This window comes from Sturnira hondurensis, unplaced genomic scaffold (assembly GCF_014824575.4).
Source record: "Sturnira hondurensis isolate 20B ecotype Veracruz unplaced genomic scaffold, ASM1482457v3 Scaffold0008782, whole genome shotgun sequence".
Classification (NCBI taxonomy): Eukaryota; Metazoa; Chordata; class Mammalia; order Chiroptera; family Phyllostomidae; genus Sturnira; species Sturnira hondurensis.
In genome coordinates this window covers 7,229,585-7,246,974 of record NW_028081413.1, presented here as the reverse complement: position 1 = coordinate 7,246,974, position 17,390 = coordinate 7,229,585, and the positions used below count along the sequence as shown (strand labels likewise).

General features: G+C 41.9%; 1 protein-coding gene across 1 annotated transcript in view; it reads right to left on the bottom strand.

Moving 5' to 3' along the window:
* Window positions 1-17,390, bottom strand: part of RYR3 (ryanodine receptor 3) — a 521,285-nt gene that overhangs the window by 260,894 nt on the left and 243,001 nt on the right. The window contains exons 6-10 of the mRNA XM_037056141.1: window positions 17,181-17,293; window positions 16,113-16,212; window positions 13,075-13,168; window positions 5,969-6,043; window positions 4,084-4,240 (exon numbers count right to left, since the gene is read on the bottom strand). Of these exons, the coding sequence (XP_036912036.1) occupies window positions 4,084-4,240; window positions 5,969-6,043; window positions 13,075-13,168; window positions 16,113-16,212; window positions 17,181-17,293 (539 nt within the window). The remainder of the gene's footprint in view (window positions 1-4,083; window positions 4,241-5,968; window positions 6,044-13,074; window positions 13,169-16,112; window positions 16,213-17,180; window positions 17,294-17,390) is intronic.

The window sequence follows — 17,390 nt, the reverse complement described above, 5'->3', positions numbered from 1 at the left end:
AATTGACGAGATGGCTCAATGCCCTCATATCATTGAAAAATAGAGCCTCATCCTGGCTGGCATGGCTCAGTGGGTTGAGTGCGGGCCTGTGAACCAAAGGGTCACTGGTTCAATTCCTAGTCAAGGCACATGCCTGGCTGTGGGTCAGGTCTCCAGTAGAAGGCACGTAAGAGGCAACCACACATTGATGTTTATTTCCCTCTCTCCCTCCCTCTCTCTAAAAATAAATAAATTAAAAATCTTTTAAAAGCCACAATTTCCTTTGGATGGGGGACCATCACTATTCCCCAGTGAGCAGAAGCATTCTAGAGAGCCCACTTTCAGAGAAGAGCTTGCACCATGTGATGTAAGAACACATTTACTTAAGAGGAAGCTAGAGGCCCAGAGAAATTGAGGCAACCTTAGTGCTCTTCTCCAAGAGCTCTTTGGACTGTACATGGCAGAACTGTGTACTCCCTACATGTTCTCTCTTTTTGTGCAGCTTCACAGTTCAGATGCCAAATGCCCACTCCCACAAGTCAGTCCCAAGGAAGACCCAATCTTCTGTGGGCACGTAGCCCTGTCTTGACTTGCCACAGAGCCTAGGCCATTTTAATTTCAGTTCCTTTCAAATTGAAATGAACGTAGCTAGGCTGAATACTGCTGCACTGAGAGTTATTTGAAAACTCTAACATAGGAACTTCAATACAAAACAACCACATTGCCAAGTGCACAGGACAATGTGACTCCTGGGTGACTTTTACACCCAGCTCTAATATGCTGGCAGCCCCATGGCACCTCAGTGGCATTCAGCTATCAGCTGCTCCTCTCCATGTGTATGGAAACAGAGGGACTTGGAACAGCAGGCAATGAGCCCTTTGAGGGTAAAATGTGCCCACAGGACAGAAATGGTGCCAAAAGGAGGGAGTGTTACAAGGACTGTCTCTAGTACTCTGAATTTTTCTGGACTCCCCCAGAGACCAAGGCATAGCACCGAGCCATGCTCCACAGGTTGAGCCATGCTCCACAGGCTGAGCCAAGAAAGGAATAGAAAGGAAGAGTCCCCTTGGAGCAGGAGCTTGTCAGCTTCCTGGAAGGCCACTGGATTCATCTGGTGTCACAAAAGGAGCCTCTTTCTGAAATGGTAAAGACCTCATTGTCAGCACCTCTAGAGTGGGCTAAGGCGACTGGGGTAGAGCGTTCAAACAAGAAAAAAGCCAAGCCATCATTCTTAGAAAGGCATTTGCCTGGGCATCAGCCATGCTGAGTTATTTCTTGTTTTCTATCCAACACCCTTCATCCACTCTCACCCCTGACACCCCAGGTCCAAGTTGTCTCTTAGGAAGGAATGTGATCTTCTTTGTCTCTGTTCTTAGGATTTTTCTAGTTCTTTGTTTCACTGATTTTTATAGCAATTTGCACTGCCCCAAACCACTTCCTGGAAGCCAAAATGTTTTATTACACAGATATAAATTTGACTTAAAAATCCTTCATGTGCTGGGAATCTTAAAAAAAAAAGTGAGAGTAGCATGAAAGGGATGTGCTCAGAAAACGAGGATAAAGTCCAGGAACCAACAAGCCATGCAAAGAGAAACAGAACATGAAGGTGATGTCTGGGGGGAATTTAGGGCAGGAAGCTGACATTTTTTTGGTATTTGAAATATGGTAAGGAAAAAGCCTAACTCTGAGACAGGGCAATTTTGGGGAGAAAAATCTATATGCTAAGATTTGCTGCCTAAAAAGAATATAGCACTATAGAAAGGGGCAAAAAGGAGTGTGAACCCCCTGCTCACAAAAGTGGCTGAAAGACCACCTTCCTCTGATTAATTAAGAAGCAGAACTGCCGTGTAGGCAACTGGGCTGTCAGCTTCAAGCTGAGTCCTACACAAACAAAACCATCAACAAACTTTTATTGAAATGGTGTTGAGAACATGAATCAGAATCTATTTTGGGAAAAGAGCCATGAAGAATGGGACCAGAGATGAAGCTCCCCAAGGAGAGCCTGAGTTGTCTTTTTATGAGGAGCAGACTCCCTGAGAACCCTGAAGACATCTGTGCAGAGCCTTTCTTATGCCTGGATGATTTTTCCAGAGAAATCGTAAAGCAACAGGGCATCCAACTGTCCATCAGAAGTTAGCTCAGATGAGATTAGGCACGTTAAGCGTGGTATAAGTCGTGGTACCATAAAAATACTAGTGGAAAACATAGGCAGTAAAATTTCAGACATCCCACATAGCAATATTTTTGTCCATATGTCTCTCTAGGGCAAAGGAAATAAAGGAATAAACAAATGGGACTACATCAAGTTAAAAAGCTTCTGCACAGCTAAAGAAACCAATATCAAAATGAAAAGGGAACTAACCATATGGGAAAACATATTTGCCAGTGATATATTGGACAAGGGTCTAATCTCCAAAATACATAAAGGACTCATATGACTCAATAGCAGGAACACAAGCAAATCCAATTAAAAAATGGGCAAAGGATCTGAATAGACACTTCTCCAAGGAGGACATACAGAGGGCCCATAGACATATGAAAAGATGCTTAACATCACTAGCCAGCAGAGAGATGCAAGTAAAAACTGCAATGAGATACCACTTCACACCTCTCAGAATGGTGATCATTAATAAATCAACACACAACAAGTGCTGGTGAGGATGTGGAAAAAAGGGAACTCTAGTGCACTGTTGGTGGGATTGCAGACTGGTGCAGCCACTGTGGAAAATAGTATGGAATTTCCTCAAAAAATTAGAAATAAAACTGCCTTTTGACTCAGAAATTCCACTGCTGGTAATATATTCTAAGAATCCCAAAATACCAGTTCAAAAGAACTGGTTCTGTACCTCTATGTTCAGAACAGAGCTGTTTACAATAGCCAAGATTGGGAAACAGTCTAAGTGTCAACAATAGATGAGTAGATTAAAAAATTCACTGTATAAATGTACAACACATTTGTGAAATACTACACAGCAGAACAAAAAGAAGGAACTCCTACCTTTCATGACAGCATGGATGGAACTGGAGACTATTATGCTAAGTGAAATAAACCAGTCAGTGAAAGACAAATACCCTATGATCTCACTTATAAGAGGAATTGAATGAACATAATAAAACAATGTGCAAAATAGAACCAGAGGCATGGAATCGTGGAATAAATTGATAGCTATAAGAGGGGAGGAGGGAGATGGGGACTGTTTGAAAGAAGGTGAAGGGATTAGTCGAAGAACATACAGAAGGACCCATGGACATAGACAATGGTGTGCAAAATGACTATGGAAGTCAGGAGAGGACTGATTGGAAGGGGATGGAGCTTGGGGTGGGAATTGGGACAACTATAATAGCCTAAACAATGAAAAAAGTTAGATCAGCCTGAAATTCTGACCATCCAATGAGATGCAGCTCTGAGTTGTGAGGATTCAAAACCTGGCTGAATGTTGAATATAGAACTTCAAAAACAGTTGTCTAAATACATGACAAATGGCAAAGCTGCACATTTGGGGTTAATCCAACAAAAACAAGATCCACTTTTAATGAGGTAGGGGATAAATAGGCAAGAGCTAAGAGATCTGGAGAGAAGAGCTGACCTGGGAAAAAGATGAGGAAGGTACAAGTAACTCTGTATAATAGAAAAAATGGTGAGAAGATGTCATGTCCAGAAATATGCCTTCTCTGAATCTGAAAGAAACCATTTCCTTGATTCAAACAAAGGTACCACTGAAATTATACTTTCACATTACCATTGCTTTATAGGAATGAAGCAAGTGACTTAAAAATATTAGAAATACTTAGAATTAAGTATTAAAAATCAATAATTTCCATTAGCCTCTGAGCAACAATGTACATTCCTGTGATCCTTGTTTTCTCAGGTTCTTCACTCTGCTTTAAAATCTCTCTCTCTCTCTTAAGGTGTCAACTTCCATCTAAGGTACACATTCCTCTATGAACTCACTTCAAGAGACACAAGAAGAAAGGGAGTATCATAGGTTTAACTTCCAATTGCATCTTCTTCCAGCCTACTTTCCTTTCAGTCATAGGTCTACTTGAGGGTTTCAGAGTTTCTGCTCTAAAAACAAGGTCAAAGTTCACTTCATCAGACCTTACCTTTGATGCCCTGAAGGAGAAGGCTGTAGCCTTGGTGTCTGACTTTCCCCGGTCTTGCAATATTAGGCCTTGGTCCTCTGTCAAGGCCAGGTAGTGGCCTGTGGTGAGATGCCGCAGTCGGAAAGCCTGGCCCCATCTGATATTACTGCCACTCCAGCTAGGTAGATGAGATAGATAAGAAATTGCACTTATACAAAAATAAGTCATTTTCAATATTTATTCTGTGCTTCCATACATATGCTAGCAGACTTACAACGTGTCCACGATGCATCCCCTAAGAAACTCAGCACCAACCCTTTGGTTTGCTCTAGGATTTTTCTGTCTGCCTAAAACTAAGCAGGATGCTCTCTTGTGATTGCCCTTAAGAACACCAACAAAAAACATGATCCTGGGGGCAGGGAAATAGTCTTTCACTGGAAAGTACAAGCTTCCCATTTTTCCTTCACTCAACTGAAGTATCTTAATGCAAAAACAAAACAGAAAAAAAGCATGGGAAGGTTGCCTTTTTAAGGGAAAGTTTATTATGGTCCTACATCAAAGCTTGGCATTCAACAAAAGTTACAGTAAGTGTCAGGGAGAATTTATTCACTGAATAATCTGTAATACATTTATCTTTTAAGTTAGAATAAAACATTTAAGAGATACATATGCCAAATTTTAAAGCAACTTTTCTCTTTATCCAACTCTTTGGAGCATTGGCAAATCCAAAGTACACTGTTAAAAGGCTTAACTTCTTCATGCTTTAAATGCTGGGGAAATTAACAACCATTACTAAAACTTTATATACATACTTGTTTTGACTTTTTATAAAAGTCTACTAAGTAATAATCATAGGCTGTTATCCTAAGAAACAGAGTATAACTTTTAACAGGGCTGGAAAAAGAATGTAAAACTCCAAGCAGAAAATAAACAGGTGCTCCTTAAAACCAGTTTTCCTGAAACAAGCCATTCCCAGAGCTCTCAGTAAAAATAAAAAGTTGAATGTGTGTATGTGTATGTACAAGAGAAGTTGTAATATCCTCTTCTGATTGCTAATGGGTTATTTTGAGAATCCTTCATGAGAGAGAGTGTAACTTTGAACATGTGTTCAGGGGGAGGATGAGCAGAGAGCTAGAGAGAAAGCTGGGGAAGGAAAACCAAGATGGCCACGCATGACCCTCCTCTCTTATCCGAAGCAGTTTAGCTCTAGCCTCACTTACAGTCCCTCTCAGCAAAAATAAAGATCCAGAGAGTAACTGGATCCCCTTTAGTAGCCTGATGTTTAGAGACCATATGTTTTTGCTCAAGCATGTAGATCTGGAGTCTCAGACTCTTGTTCCTTCCATCCAGATGCAGCACTATTTCTAACAAGTTCTGGTAAATACCGTTTCTTACCAGCTATGTTTTCAGTGATGTTCTCATCTTCCTTACCTTATGTCATCATGACCACCACTCTGTCACTTAAAGATAACTTTCCCCTGGAGCCAACAGAGCTACTGAGAAGGAGGAGACTTAATGTGGGTTCTAGAGAATCTGTTTAAGAAAACAAATGGAAGAAGAGCGCTGTTGACATCCAGTGCTCATGGCTGAGCTCGCCTTTTGTGACGCAGACAAAAGGCAGGAAGGACAGAGGGGCTAGCTGCCTGGCTTTAAAATCCAAACAGAGGTCTTGGTAATCATGATTGGTGTGTGTGTGCATGTGTGTGTGTTTTTCATTGTTCTTCTTCTTTAAAAACAAAGTTATAGAAACTTCAGATTTAGCTATGGGCCAAGAACTTTTGAGGGTTTGCTGTGTGATATGGAACAAATAAATAGTATTTAATTTCTCCTCTCAGAAATTAAGAGAAAGGACTGTACCAGAAAAGGAAGCAATCTTGAGGAGAGTACCACCCTGACCCTCCATTACCTAATCCGAAGGGGTTCCACTCTCCACAGAGATCTGGCTCGTGTCCCAGCTCCCCCAGCTTCATAGAATATCCTCCTGTGAGCAGAGTTGGAGATTAGTTCCTGACACTGATCAGCACCGGACAGCGGACAGCTCCCCGCGGAGGCTCCGACACTGTTTTTCTAAGTCAGCAAAACACGAGTCAAAGGGAGGGCATACATTCTTTCAAATTGGTGTTTCTGTGTTCTTAGGATATATTCCCAGAAGTGGGATCACTGGGTCAAGAGGCAGTTCTGTACTTAATTTTCTGAGGAAATTCCATACTGTTTTCCACAGTGGCTGCACCTGTCTGCATTCCCACCAACAGTGCACAAGGGTCTCCTTAATAAATTTAATTAAAAAAATAGAGTCACTTGAAAGGAGGAGTTAGAGAGGCACACTTTGTCAATCTCTCTTATGAGGAGAAAAAGTGCTAACGGTGAGGGAATTGCTTGCCATATACGTATCATGGCCACTCACCAACCATCTATCAGGTGTACAATGAAAAGGGTCTTCTCCATTTCCACATCAGGAGTCAAAACAGCCAGTCACATGATCAGACTAAATACCGAATGCTCCAGTCCTTTCAGGTTAAGTGCTTTAATGTTTTACAACTTCTAAAATGCATTTGCACTTTAAAAACATATACATAGTACAGCGTGAATTCATTTCTACTGTTCTAGGATGCTCAGAACAAAACTTTATGCTCTGTGGCTACAGTGTTCATGGTTTTATTACTGTGCTTTTGTCTCCTTTCCTAAAATAAGAAAAACTTTTAATGTGTTTAATAAAATGTTTATTTTGGAATAATTTTAGATTTACAAAAACGTTGTAGAAATAGTATGGAGGGTTTGTGTATAGTCTCACTTGCTTCCCCCTAATGGCATCATCTGACAATGGTACTGTGTCTGTACCAAGGAACCAGCAGCGGTACATCATTACCAGCTAAACTCAAGACTTCATTGGGATTTCACCAGTTTCTCCATTAAATTTTTTCCCGTTCCAAGATGCGATCCAAGACACCACAATGCATTTAGCTGTCCTGTCGCCCGTTTCCTCGAGTGTGTTACAACTTCTTAGTCCTTCCTTGTTTTCCATGACTTTGCAGTTTTGAGGAGTACTGGTCAGGTATTCTGTAATGTCCCTTGATGTGGGTTTGCCTGATGGCTACCTGACGAGTAGCAAAGCCTGCCTCTAGTCTATATAATTGGAGTCGACCTGCTTAGATGACAGATTAAGGGGGATTAAATGAACTACTCTAGCTGTTCCTGGCTTACCTGGTCTGCTAAACCCAGACACATTTTGAGAATCTCATGACCTTAGGTTAAGACTGATCATTTAGCTGCATTTAAATCCACCATAGAGGATTTGTATATAGTACATCACAATTGAATCACTCAAGCCCCTGAAAAATTTGATCTAGGTTTGTGAGACAATAGGTAATCAATAGAGGTGAAAAGGAAATGTCTAATTATTTTTACCGCCAAATAGTCGTATAGTTCTGAGATAGTTAAAATACGGGGTCTGGGAGTCAGGCGGACCTAAGTTTGAGTCTGTTAGCTGTGTGACCTTAATCAAGTCCTTTTGACTCCATGCATCAGTTTTCTCATCGTGAGAGTCTAATTAGGGGACTTAAATCACAGAATGGCTGTGAGGGTTTAATGCATTTTGTTGTAATCAATGTGCCAGAAGATGCTCCCAGATACACAAAATATTATGTATTGTGGATTAATCCAAATTTTGTTTAAATATAGATGTTTATAAACATGCATAGAAAAATGCAGTTAATGGTACAGAAATACCATGAAAAATTATATTAACAGGGGTTACTTCTGTGTGGTAGGATGACTGAAAACATTCTAAGTCTTCCTCAAATGTACACATTATCAGCAAATATGAAATAAATATTAGGAAAGAAATCTTACATTACTTTATTGCTTCGATACCCCAGGTGTCTGTGTACCCGGCCTAGCATAGTAATAATAGTGCATTAGCCTCCTAGCCACACAAGAAAATGTGTTGAAGTTTTCACTAATGCTTCTCTCTCCTCACTGAAGGCTGGAGGGATCTCTAAGGAGGAGAGGGTGGAGCACCTCACCCTAGGTTGCACAATTAGAGAACCCTCTCCCTCTGACATCTAAAGAATTCTGGAAGGTTAGTCCTACCCACCTAGGCAATGCTGGAAGCTTGTTCCATTTCTTCTCTCAAGGTTACAGAGGTTGAAACAACATGTTCCCGCTCTCTAAAACAATTACTCAAGGAGAGGAGTAGAGTGGGTGGTGAGCTGAGGTGCCTTTGAAAGCTTGGCTGACAGCTTAGCCTTGACTTCAATAGCTTAAGTGACTTACTCCAGAGTGCTTGACAAGCCAGAGGTACAGACAAGGCTCAGAGCTCAGAAAGCTAGATTGATTTTGGGTTTGCACCCTGGGACAGCTGGCCTCTCTATCTAGCCTCACCACTCTCAGGCTTTAGAGGGAAGAGAAATTATTTCCACCTGAAAATCAGCCCTATTAAGTGGAATCACTTACATGGATTTATTTTTTAGTGTGTTCTCTATTCCTTATTTCTTTGTGCTCTCCCAGATTCCAGTATTCCTGGCCATCCTGGCCAGTTCTGAGAACTTACCTACTGACATAAGATGGCCATAAGGCATGCCACTCACCTTACCTAGACAGCAAATAATGACAAGGCATCCTGCTTTAACTAAGAGACCTGCTGACACAAAAATTCTGGTTCCAGTATAAGAAAGAGATACTCACTCACCCCAGTCTCAGCCCCTTCCCACTTCCTTACTAAGAAATGAATTTAAGCATTCTCATCTTTACCTGTGAAATTCTTTAAAAAAAAAACAAAACACAAGTTAGATCCTGAGGAATCCTTAGCCCAGGGAAGGTGACCTTCACGCTCATCTCAGTGATGGCGCATGCGCCTGCTCTGGGACCTTTCCATCTGTTTCATTCTCCCCAGTACTTCCTTTCAAATACCTGTGCTGCTTTCCTTTTAGTTAGGATTTGCTGAACCACCTGACTAAACTGCCCACCAATGGCACAACTCTCCAAGCAGTGTCCTTTCTGCACAGGCTGCTCCTAATATGGCTCTACATTTAATGACAGGTATGTTGTGGAGGTGGTGGTGGGGAAGCTATGTGCGAGGTGTTTCATTCTTTGCACATTCCTATCCTTAAAAGAAGAAAGAGCTAGTGAGTTCTGATGGATTTCATCTTAGGTGTAACTCTGGAAAACTCACCCACAAAACTTCAGTTATCTACCTGCAAACTTTCTTCTGATGTAGCAGAATAAAATATTAAGAGATACAGAGATGTCCGCCAAGATGGAGGCATAGGTGGAAACACTGTGCCTTCTCCCACAACCAAGTTTGAATACAACAAAGGCTTAGTAAACAAAGACGCAGCCAAAGAACAGAAAACTGAACTATACAGAAGTCCGACAACAACAAACCGTTCAACCGGGATGGTAAGAGGGGCAGAGCCAGCAGCGGAGCAGGGTAAGGCAGGAAGGATCCTGAGACTCAGGCGACCCAGGCACACAGGCAGCGGGGTAGAAGCATGGACCCAGTGAGGGTGCGGGGCAGGCTGAGGGTGGTCACACATTCACGCGTGGATAAACCAGCAGAGGTGTGAGCAGTGAGACAGACCCTGAGGGCCCCAGTGGTGAATCACAAAGGCCTCGGCGGCAAACCCAGTGAGGGTGCGGGGCAGGCTGATCAAGGTTGCACATTCAAGCCTGACCAGGAGGCTCCTGTGGCGGGAGGAGGCAGACGGGACTGCCATTGATTTCCTTTGGCCCCACCCCCACATACAGCGTCACAACCCAGCGACTGAGTTGCCCTGTCCTGGTGAACACCTAGGGCTCCGCTCCTCATATGTAACAGGCATGAACAGTCCAAAATATGACTCAAGAAGAAAAAGTCCCAGAGCCGATAACTCTAAGTGACTGAGAAATAGCGAACCTCTCAGATGCACAGTTCAAAACACTGGTGATCAGGATGCTCAGAGAACTGGTTGATAATAGTCACAAATTAGAGGAACATATGAAGGCTAAACTAATTGAAATGAAGGGAAATGCACAGGAAACCAATAGTGATGGAAAGGAAACTGGGACTCAAATCTAGGGGGTGGACCAGAAGGAAGAATGAAACATCCAACCAGAAAAGAATGAAGAAACAAGAATTCAAAAAAATGAGGAGAGGCTTAGGAACCTCCAGGACATCTTTAAATGTTCCAACATCCGAATTATAGGGGTACCAGAAGGGGAAAAGAAATAGCCACAAGTGGAAAACTTATTTGAACAAATAATAAAGGAGAACTTCCCCAGTCTGGCAAAGGAAATAGACTTCCAGGAAATCCAGGAAGCTCAGAGAGTCCCAAAGAACTTGGACCCAAGAATGCACACACCAAGGCACATCCTAATTACATTAGCCAAGATTAAAATGAAGGAGAGAATCCTAGAAGCAGCAAGAGATAAGGGGACAGTCACCTACAATGGAGTTCCCATCAGACTGTCAGCGGACTTCTCAAAAGAGACCCTATAGGCAAGAAGGGGCTGGAAAGAAGTATTTCAAGTCAGGAAATCCAAAGACCTACATCCAAGATTGCTCTTTCCAGCAAAGCTTTCATTTTGAATGGAAGGACAGATGAAGTGCTTCTCAAATAAGATCAAATTCCAGGAGTTCATCATCACCAAGCCCTTATTATGTGAAATGTTAAAGGGACTTATATAAGAAAAAGATGAAAAATATGAACAGTGAAAGAACAGCAAACTCACAGTTATCAACAACCACACCTAAAACAAAAGCAAACCAAGAGGACAGCTAGATCAGGAGTGGAACCATAGAAATGAAGAACACATGGAGGGTTAGCAACAGGGGAGTGGGAGGAGGAGAAGCAGGGAGAAGGTACAGAAAATAACATAGACAGTAGGTGGAAAATAGATAGGGGGGAGAGCAAGAATAGTAGGGGAAATATAGAATCTAAAGAACTTGAGACACACGGTCATAAACTAAAGGGGGGGAATGGTGGGGGAGGGGGTGTGCAGAGTGGAGGAGAATGAACGGGGGAATAGAACAACAACTAATGGTATAATCAATAAAATATATTTTTAAGAAAGAGATACAGTACTCAGGCAATTGCAAAATTTGCTGTTTAAAAAAAAGGGAATGAAAATTGCAAGTGAATAGGACCACATGACATTATCTAGAACATGGACTCTTCAATTCTAAGGGAAATCAAGTGTGTCTCATCATTGGACCAGTGCCAAGGACGTGGTCAGTGAATTAATCAGGCATTTGCCATAGGTCTGTGCTTCATGTATCCTAGACTCTCCTCTGGTTCCCATGGCAGGTCTGGTTTCCATGAAGGGATATTCAGAGGACAGAACAAGCAGGAAGACACTCAGAACAAGCAGGAAGACACATTGCCAATAGATAGTTTCTAAGATATACAATAGTATGTTCCAGCTCATTGCGCCTGGAGGTCCTTGCGTACATCGAACAAGAAACAAGCCCTGGACAGACAGTCTGCTGCTCTAGGCTCCCATCTAAGACCACTCAGTGTGTGTCCTTGGGGTAGGAACCTGCCCTAGATGATTTCTAAAGTTGTGTGGATGTGGCCATAGGTTTCTAAAAAAGTAAAAGAGACACTTGACAAGGTTCCCTTAGGCATGATGCAGAGACAAAGAATGTTTTACTTCCAGGATACTGGGCAGTGCTGTTCCAAATTCAGTCTAAAGCACCCCTCAGTACGAATTTAAGACCTGTGTTAATATCTTCCCTCTTTGGTTTTAAATTTCTGAAAAACATTCATTGATGGGTCAACTAGAGAAGAAGAAAAAGCACCACTGTCAACAGCATCCTCTAAATGTAGCCCCTGGCACCATCCCCTGCTAAATCCAGTTCTGGCTGGATATTGACACTCAGTTCCTCCAATCCTGTTTGGTAATAAGCAAAAGAAAATCACCAAACTCCACCTTAATTACTTAGCTCATGAAAGGGGAATAATAGTGATGATCTACTTGTGAAGAGCCTAGTGGATAATTTATGTAAGTGCACAGACCCATTAGAGTCATTAGCTTGATTTCTATTACTGAAGAGGGTGATTTAGGCTTCATTTAATGCTACCAGAAACTCCTTAGAGACAGGAGCAACCAAAGAAAATAAAGGGTTGGGAAGCATTATAGATCTGTTTGCCAAAGAAGCAGTACATGTATATATGAGGACTGTCTGTAAAAAGTCCAGCCACTGTCAATATAATGAAAATGGTTTGCACAACATTGATGTAACCTGGCAGTCAAGGAGAGTGTACTGGAATGCACATGTGTGAACAATGATGACTTTACTGTACTAGTCAGTAGGGGTGGTAGATGCCACTGAGTGAGCATGTGCACTGTGTGGTCTCACATTCAAAATGACTGAGTAGAGCAATGAATCTGCATCAGATTTTGTGTTAAACTTGAACATTCCTCTGCAGAAACTATTTGGATAATTCAGAAGGCCGCAGCTCTGGGCAAGTGGTGAATGGCAGCCCCATCACGACAATGTGCTCACTTGTGCATCACGTCTTGTGCCGAGTTTTTTGGTGAAACGTCAAATCACTCAGGTGACTCAGTCCCCCTGCATTCCAGATTTGGCACCCTGTGACTTCTGGCTTTTCCCCAAACTAAAATCACCTTGAAAAGGAAGAGATTTCAGACTGTCAATGAGATTCAGGAAAATATGACAGGGCAGCTGATGGTGACCGGGAGAACTGTGTGAGGTCCCAAGGTGTCTACTTTGAAGGGGACTGAGGTGTCATTGTCCTATGTACGATGTTTCTTGTATTTCATATCTTCTTCAATAAATAAACCTACTTTTCATAGTACATGGCTGGATACCTCTGGACAGACCTTGTATATACCTGTAAGTCAAATCTAGTGTCTGCTATCCCTATTTACAAACTGCAATACATGGCTGTAGTGGGGTCTGCTATTGACCACCAGTTACAGTTCATCTGTGGCCGCACCCACATGTAAGTTCTTCAGTGTGAGTCATCTGAGACTGCAGACAGTAGGAGAAGGAGGAAGCTATCAGCTTACCTGTGCTGGGAGTCATTCTGATCTGTAGACGGTATTGTCAAACACTCGTCATGACCATGGAAAAGACGTACTACATGCCCTCCAAGTAGGTATCCTAGAAGAGAGTTATATTCTACCATGAACTGATGACAAGTTTAATAAAGAGAATATCGTGTTTAAAAGGATAAATTTGTGCAGGTCTGTGTCAGTTATGAAAAACACCAAGACAGAAACATTTGGGAAATTACAGATTCCATGAATTCAGGCCTCAGGCAGAAAAGACAAGAATGTCAAAACAATTCTAATATTAAAAGTTAAATAGGCTTCAGGGATGAGCAAGTCCAACATCAAAAAGTAAGGTGAACATGGTGTCAATTCATAGCATTAAGAACCAAAAAGAAAATAAGTTGCTACTGTTAAGAAGATAAGGATTTTCCAACTGCTTGTGATGTAAAGACATTTGACCCCAAATTCCTGGGTGAGCTCTTGGACCTCACCGTGTGTGTTTCGTGGCAAAACCCAAATCAGACTGCGGTCACGGGAAAGAAAGGGGGTGCTAGAAAAGGGGCTAGCAAACTGCCGTTAAACATTGATTAGGAGAAGCTAACTTCTGAATGCATTTAGCAAACACAGACCAACACTGGGCACTGATCCTATTGCTTTGAGGGGAAGCAGAATGACATCCCAGTGTTCCTGAGCTGACAAACATAGATGCCACTATCAATAAGCTCTTAGCTTTTTGAACAAGAAAAGGAATCTGCATAGCTAAGGGGTTCAGAGATGGATAGGAAACGGTAAGATTAAAGCGCATGATGACCAATTCATCTCCAAATAAATTCCTAGCCTTAATTCTAAGCATGCAGTAGCAGGAGAGGGGCCGCAGCCTGAGCTTTACCTTGCACAGAGAAGTGGACATTTTAAGAAAGATTTTAAAATTTATTTTTAGAGAGAGGGGAAGGGAGGGAGAAAGAGAGGGAGAGAAACATTAACATGGGCTTCCCTCTTGCACACCCCCCTACCAGGGACTTCGCCACAACCCAGGCAGGTGCTCTGACTAGGAACTGAACTGATGACCCTCTGGTTCAAAGGCCAGCACTCAAGTCACTAAGCCACACCAGCCAGGACAGAGTGGGCATTTTTTTATCCTACTGAATTAAAACATCCTCCAGGATAGTCTGTTCTCAGGAGACATAATGGACTTAATATGCTCAATGTCTATATTAGGATTATTTTTTTAATCATATAATTAGATCACTTTAGGGGCTGTCAAACTATTTGGGTGTTGGATGAAATCGGCAGGAATGAGAATCAGAGGAGAAAAGTGTTACCAGTGGATCTTGCGCAGGGGCAGCCTGGTATCCTCCTCCATTTTTATTTTATTTTATTTTGTATCCAGGCAAGGCAAGTTTTTCTTAAATTTCCCCCAAACAGTCAGAAGTCTTTCCCCATTTTTGTCTCAATGTTATTGTACTAAGATTTTCAGTTACATTATTTTTTTTTTGCATTAAGATAATTTATGACACACTGTAGGGGAATTCTTAACAGCCAATTTATTTAGAAAATGAAAATCATGCATGATCATGCTCTTGCATAAACTCCCCATTGTCTCTTGATGGCAAGGCCATGCCCCACTGGGAGCTCATCACTCATGGGAGTCCTCAGGCTCCTCCAATCAACATTTTATCCACACGGAGAAAACTGCCCAGTGCCGGCACATCACAGCATTTCTTAATTGAAATATGTGGGGCAATAGTCAGGAAAGAAGGATCATGATGAGGGTCACTTACACTCTCAAGGGCTACAGTGGGTTTCTCACCAGTGGGTCCTGAAAGGGCCAGATGACTCATGTGATGAGCTGCCCAGGTTCTATGACAAGGGCACTCAACACTTCTGGAAGGACCTTCCTGATGTGGCTTGAAAACACTTCTTAATTAGTCTCCACAAGCCCTATTTTGGGACTGGGAAACAATTTTATTCCCACAGTGACAATGAAAATTTAACATGGAGAAGAGTCAGTCAAAACTCCCGTGGGCAAGATTTAAACCCAGAGTTTCTTGGTTCCTCATAGAGAGGGAATGATTGACAACCAAGAGAGGGTGGTGGGTTAATTTTGGCATAAAAACAAAAGGGCTAAATGTTCCACAAGTTGCTGAAAGGTTAAAAGTCTGCTGTTCCCTGATTACTCAGTTGAGCTATGATGCCTTCTGAACCTGGGGTATCACCTTGACACTCTGTTTGCCATCTGCAAACATTTGATCATGGGAGGACAGTCCTAGTTTGAAACTACTAGGCTCAGGATTAAAAACAGGGTTAAAGTCTGTGATGTAAATATTTAAAAAAATTTTGATCTTGCTCTAAGTGCTGGAATGTGATGTGATGACCTACAGGCCACTGACATTTGATTATTCTGCTTGGCTGTGACATTACCCATGAGTCAGATAAGGCCAACACATCCACTGCATCACTTCAAAGGTGCATTGACTTCACCTGGCTCCAAGAAATGGGATATGTTAAACAAACTTTGCTGCTCTTACTTCCAAAGGAAAAATAAAATACTGAGAACATTTTATTTATTATTTTAAAATGGCCTTCCAGAAACAGAAGTTGAAACACAAAGCCAAATGTACTCTAATTGTAAAGAAGAGTCCTCCCACCTGTATGGAGAGATGCCTTGGGAAGAAATATTAACATCACCTTCTTGGCAAATAATCTCCTCTAAAATTTAAGTTGCTGATGTCTGTACACTTATAACTATCAATGTAAATAAAAATGAAGAGTCAGTATATGAGGAAAGGTGTATATCCAAGTCCCAAATGCATACAGTGCTAAAATAATAGTGGACTCCAAAGGACTGAAAATAATTCCAGGAATGCTCAGGTGATCAGAAATTAGGACAGAAAATAACCCATACCAACATCAGAGATAGGAAGTCAGGTGAACTAAAATCATGCTGTGTATTGAGACGCTCACGTGGGAGTTGGGAGGCAGCAGAAAATGTCAATATATACAGCACAAGGCAGACTGGAAGATTGAGGGCTGCATGCATATAAAAAGCATACCTTCTTCGATGCTACTTCCTGAGCACGTAGGATGTACATTCCAGAGTGTTTGCATAAAGGAGGCATCCACTTGTATGTTAGCATTTGATACTGAGAGGTGCTGTGGCAGAGACAAAAATAAGACACGCTTTAAATCACCTGGCCAGTCCTGATAGAAGCAACTCTCCTAGAATTTTAAGGATCAAATTAAACAGCCTTAGCATCATCTGGCTCTTTCTGTAGAGCTGTGAAAAATTTCTTCACTCAATCTAGAAGCAGCTTCAAAATGGGATACTATTCAGGGAAGACGAAGTTTTAGCTCCAGAGGTGACAGACAAGTGTTTACTTCATCCCTTCAGCTGGCTCCTTGATTCCACAGGAATTTATAAAATGTTTATTCTTGGCAGGACACAGAACTCACAAATGGGAAAAATTACTCCAGTCTTCCGTCTAGGGAATGTAAAGTCTGCCAACAGGATTGGCATTCAGAAGCTTAAAAACTTACCTCTGACATTTCTTTGGTCTTCAGATATCACACACACACACACACACACACACACACACACACACACGCACACACACCACCCCCTTCCCCCGCAGCCAAGGGCTTGATGTCAGTGATGAGAGCCTAGTGCCTATCACCAGGTGCAAAATCTTACCTGCAGCTTCCAACTGCTATTACATCTCACATGCTGAAACATTTTAAATTCATTTTTTTCCTCCAATAGCAGCTTATTTTCCTCTATCCCATTTTTCAGGCTTCTTTTTCACTGGACAAGAGCTAAACAATTTTATACATTCATAGTAATGAGGGCTAATACGTACATAGCTGGCTTTCTCTGCAAGTACCTGGAGCAGTTTAGCAGAGGTTGCTGGGCACAGTGCCTTATTCTGAAAGGATCCCTCACTGTTAAATTCCAGGCCCCATGACAACCTGGCAGGGGAAAGGATTTAATCACCTCTCAAGTACGCTATGTAAAGGCATCTATCTTATCCTGCACAACCTGTTGTGACTCTGTTCTCCTTGACTGACCGTTCCAAAAGGAAATGTTCTGGAAATGAAAGATGCCTGTGTTAGGAGGTACTTACAAGGTATCTTTCAGAGGAAACACTGACGAGAATGAGGTCATCTCCAATTCGAACTTTTTCTCCCTCAGACCTCTGTTTGGAAGCAGGATGTATGGTCCACCAACAGGCTTCTCCTACATAAAGACATCTCAAAGTCAGTCACTGCTGCATAAAAGCCCTTGTCTCTAATTCTCTCCCTCACTGTTTGCTCCTGATAATAGTAACCCCCCC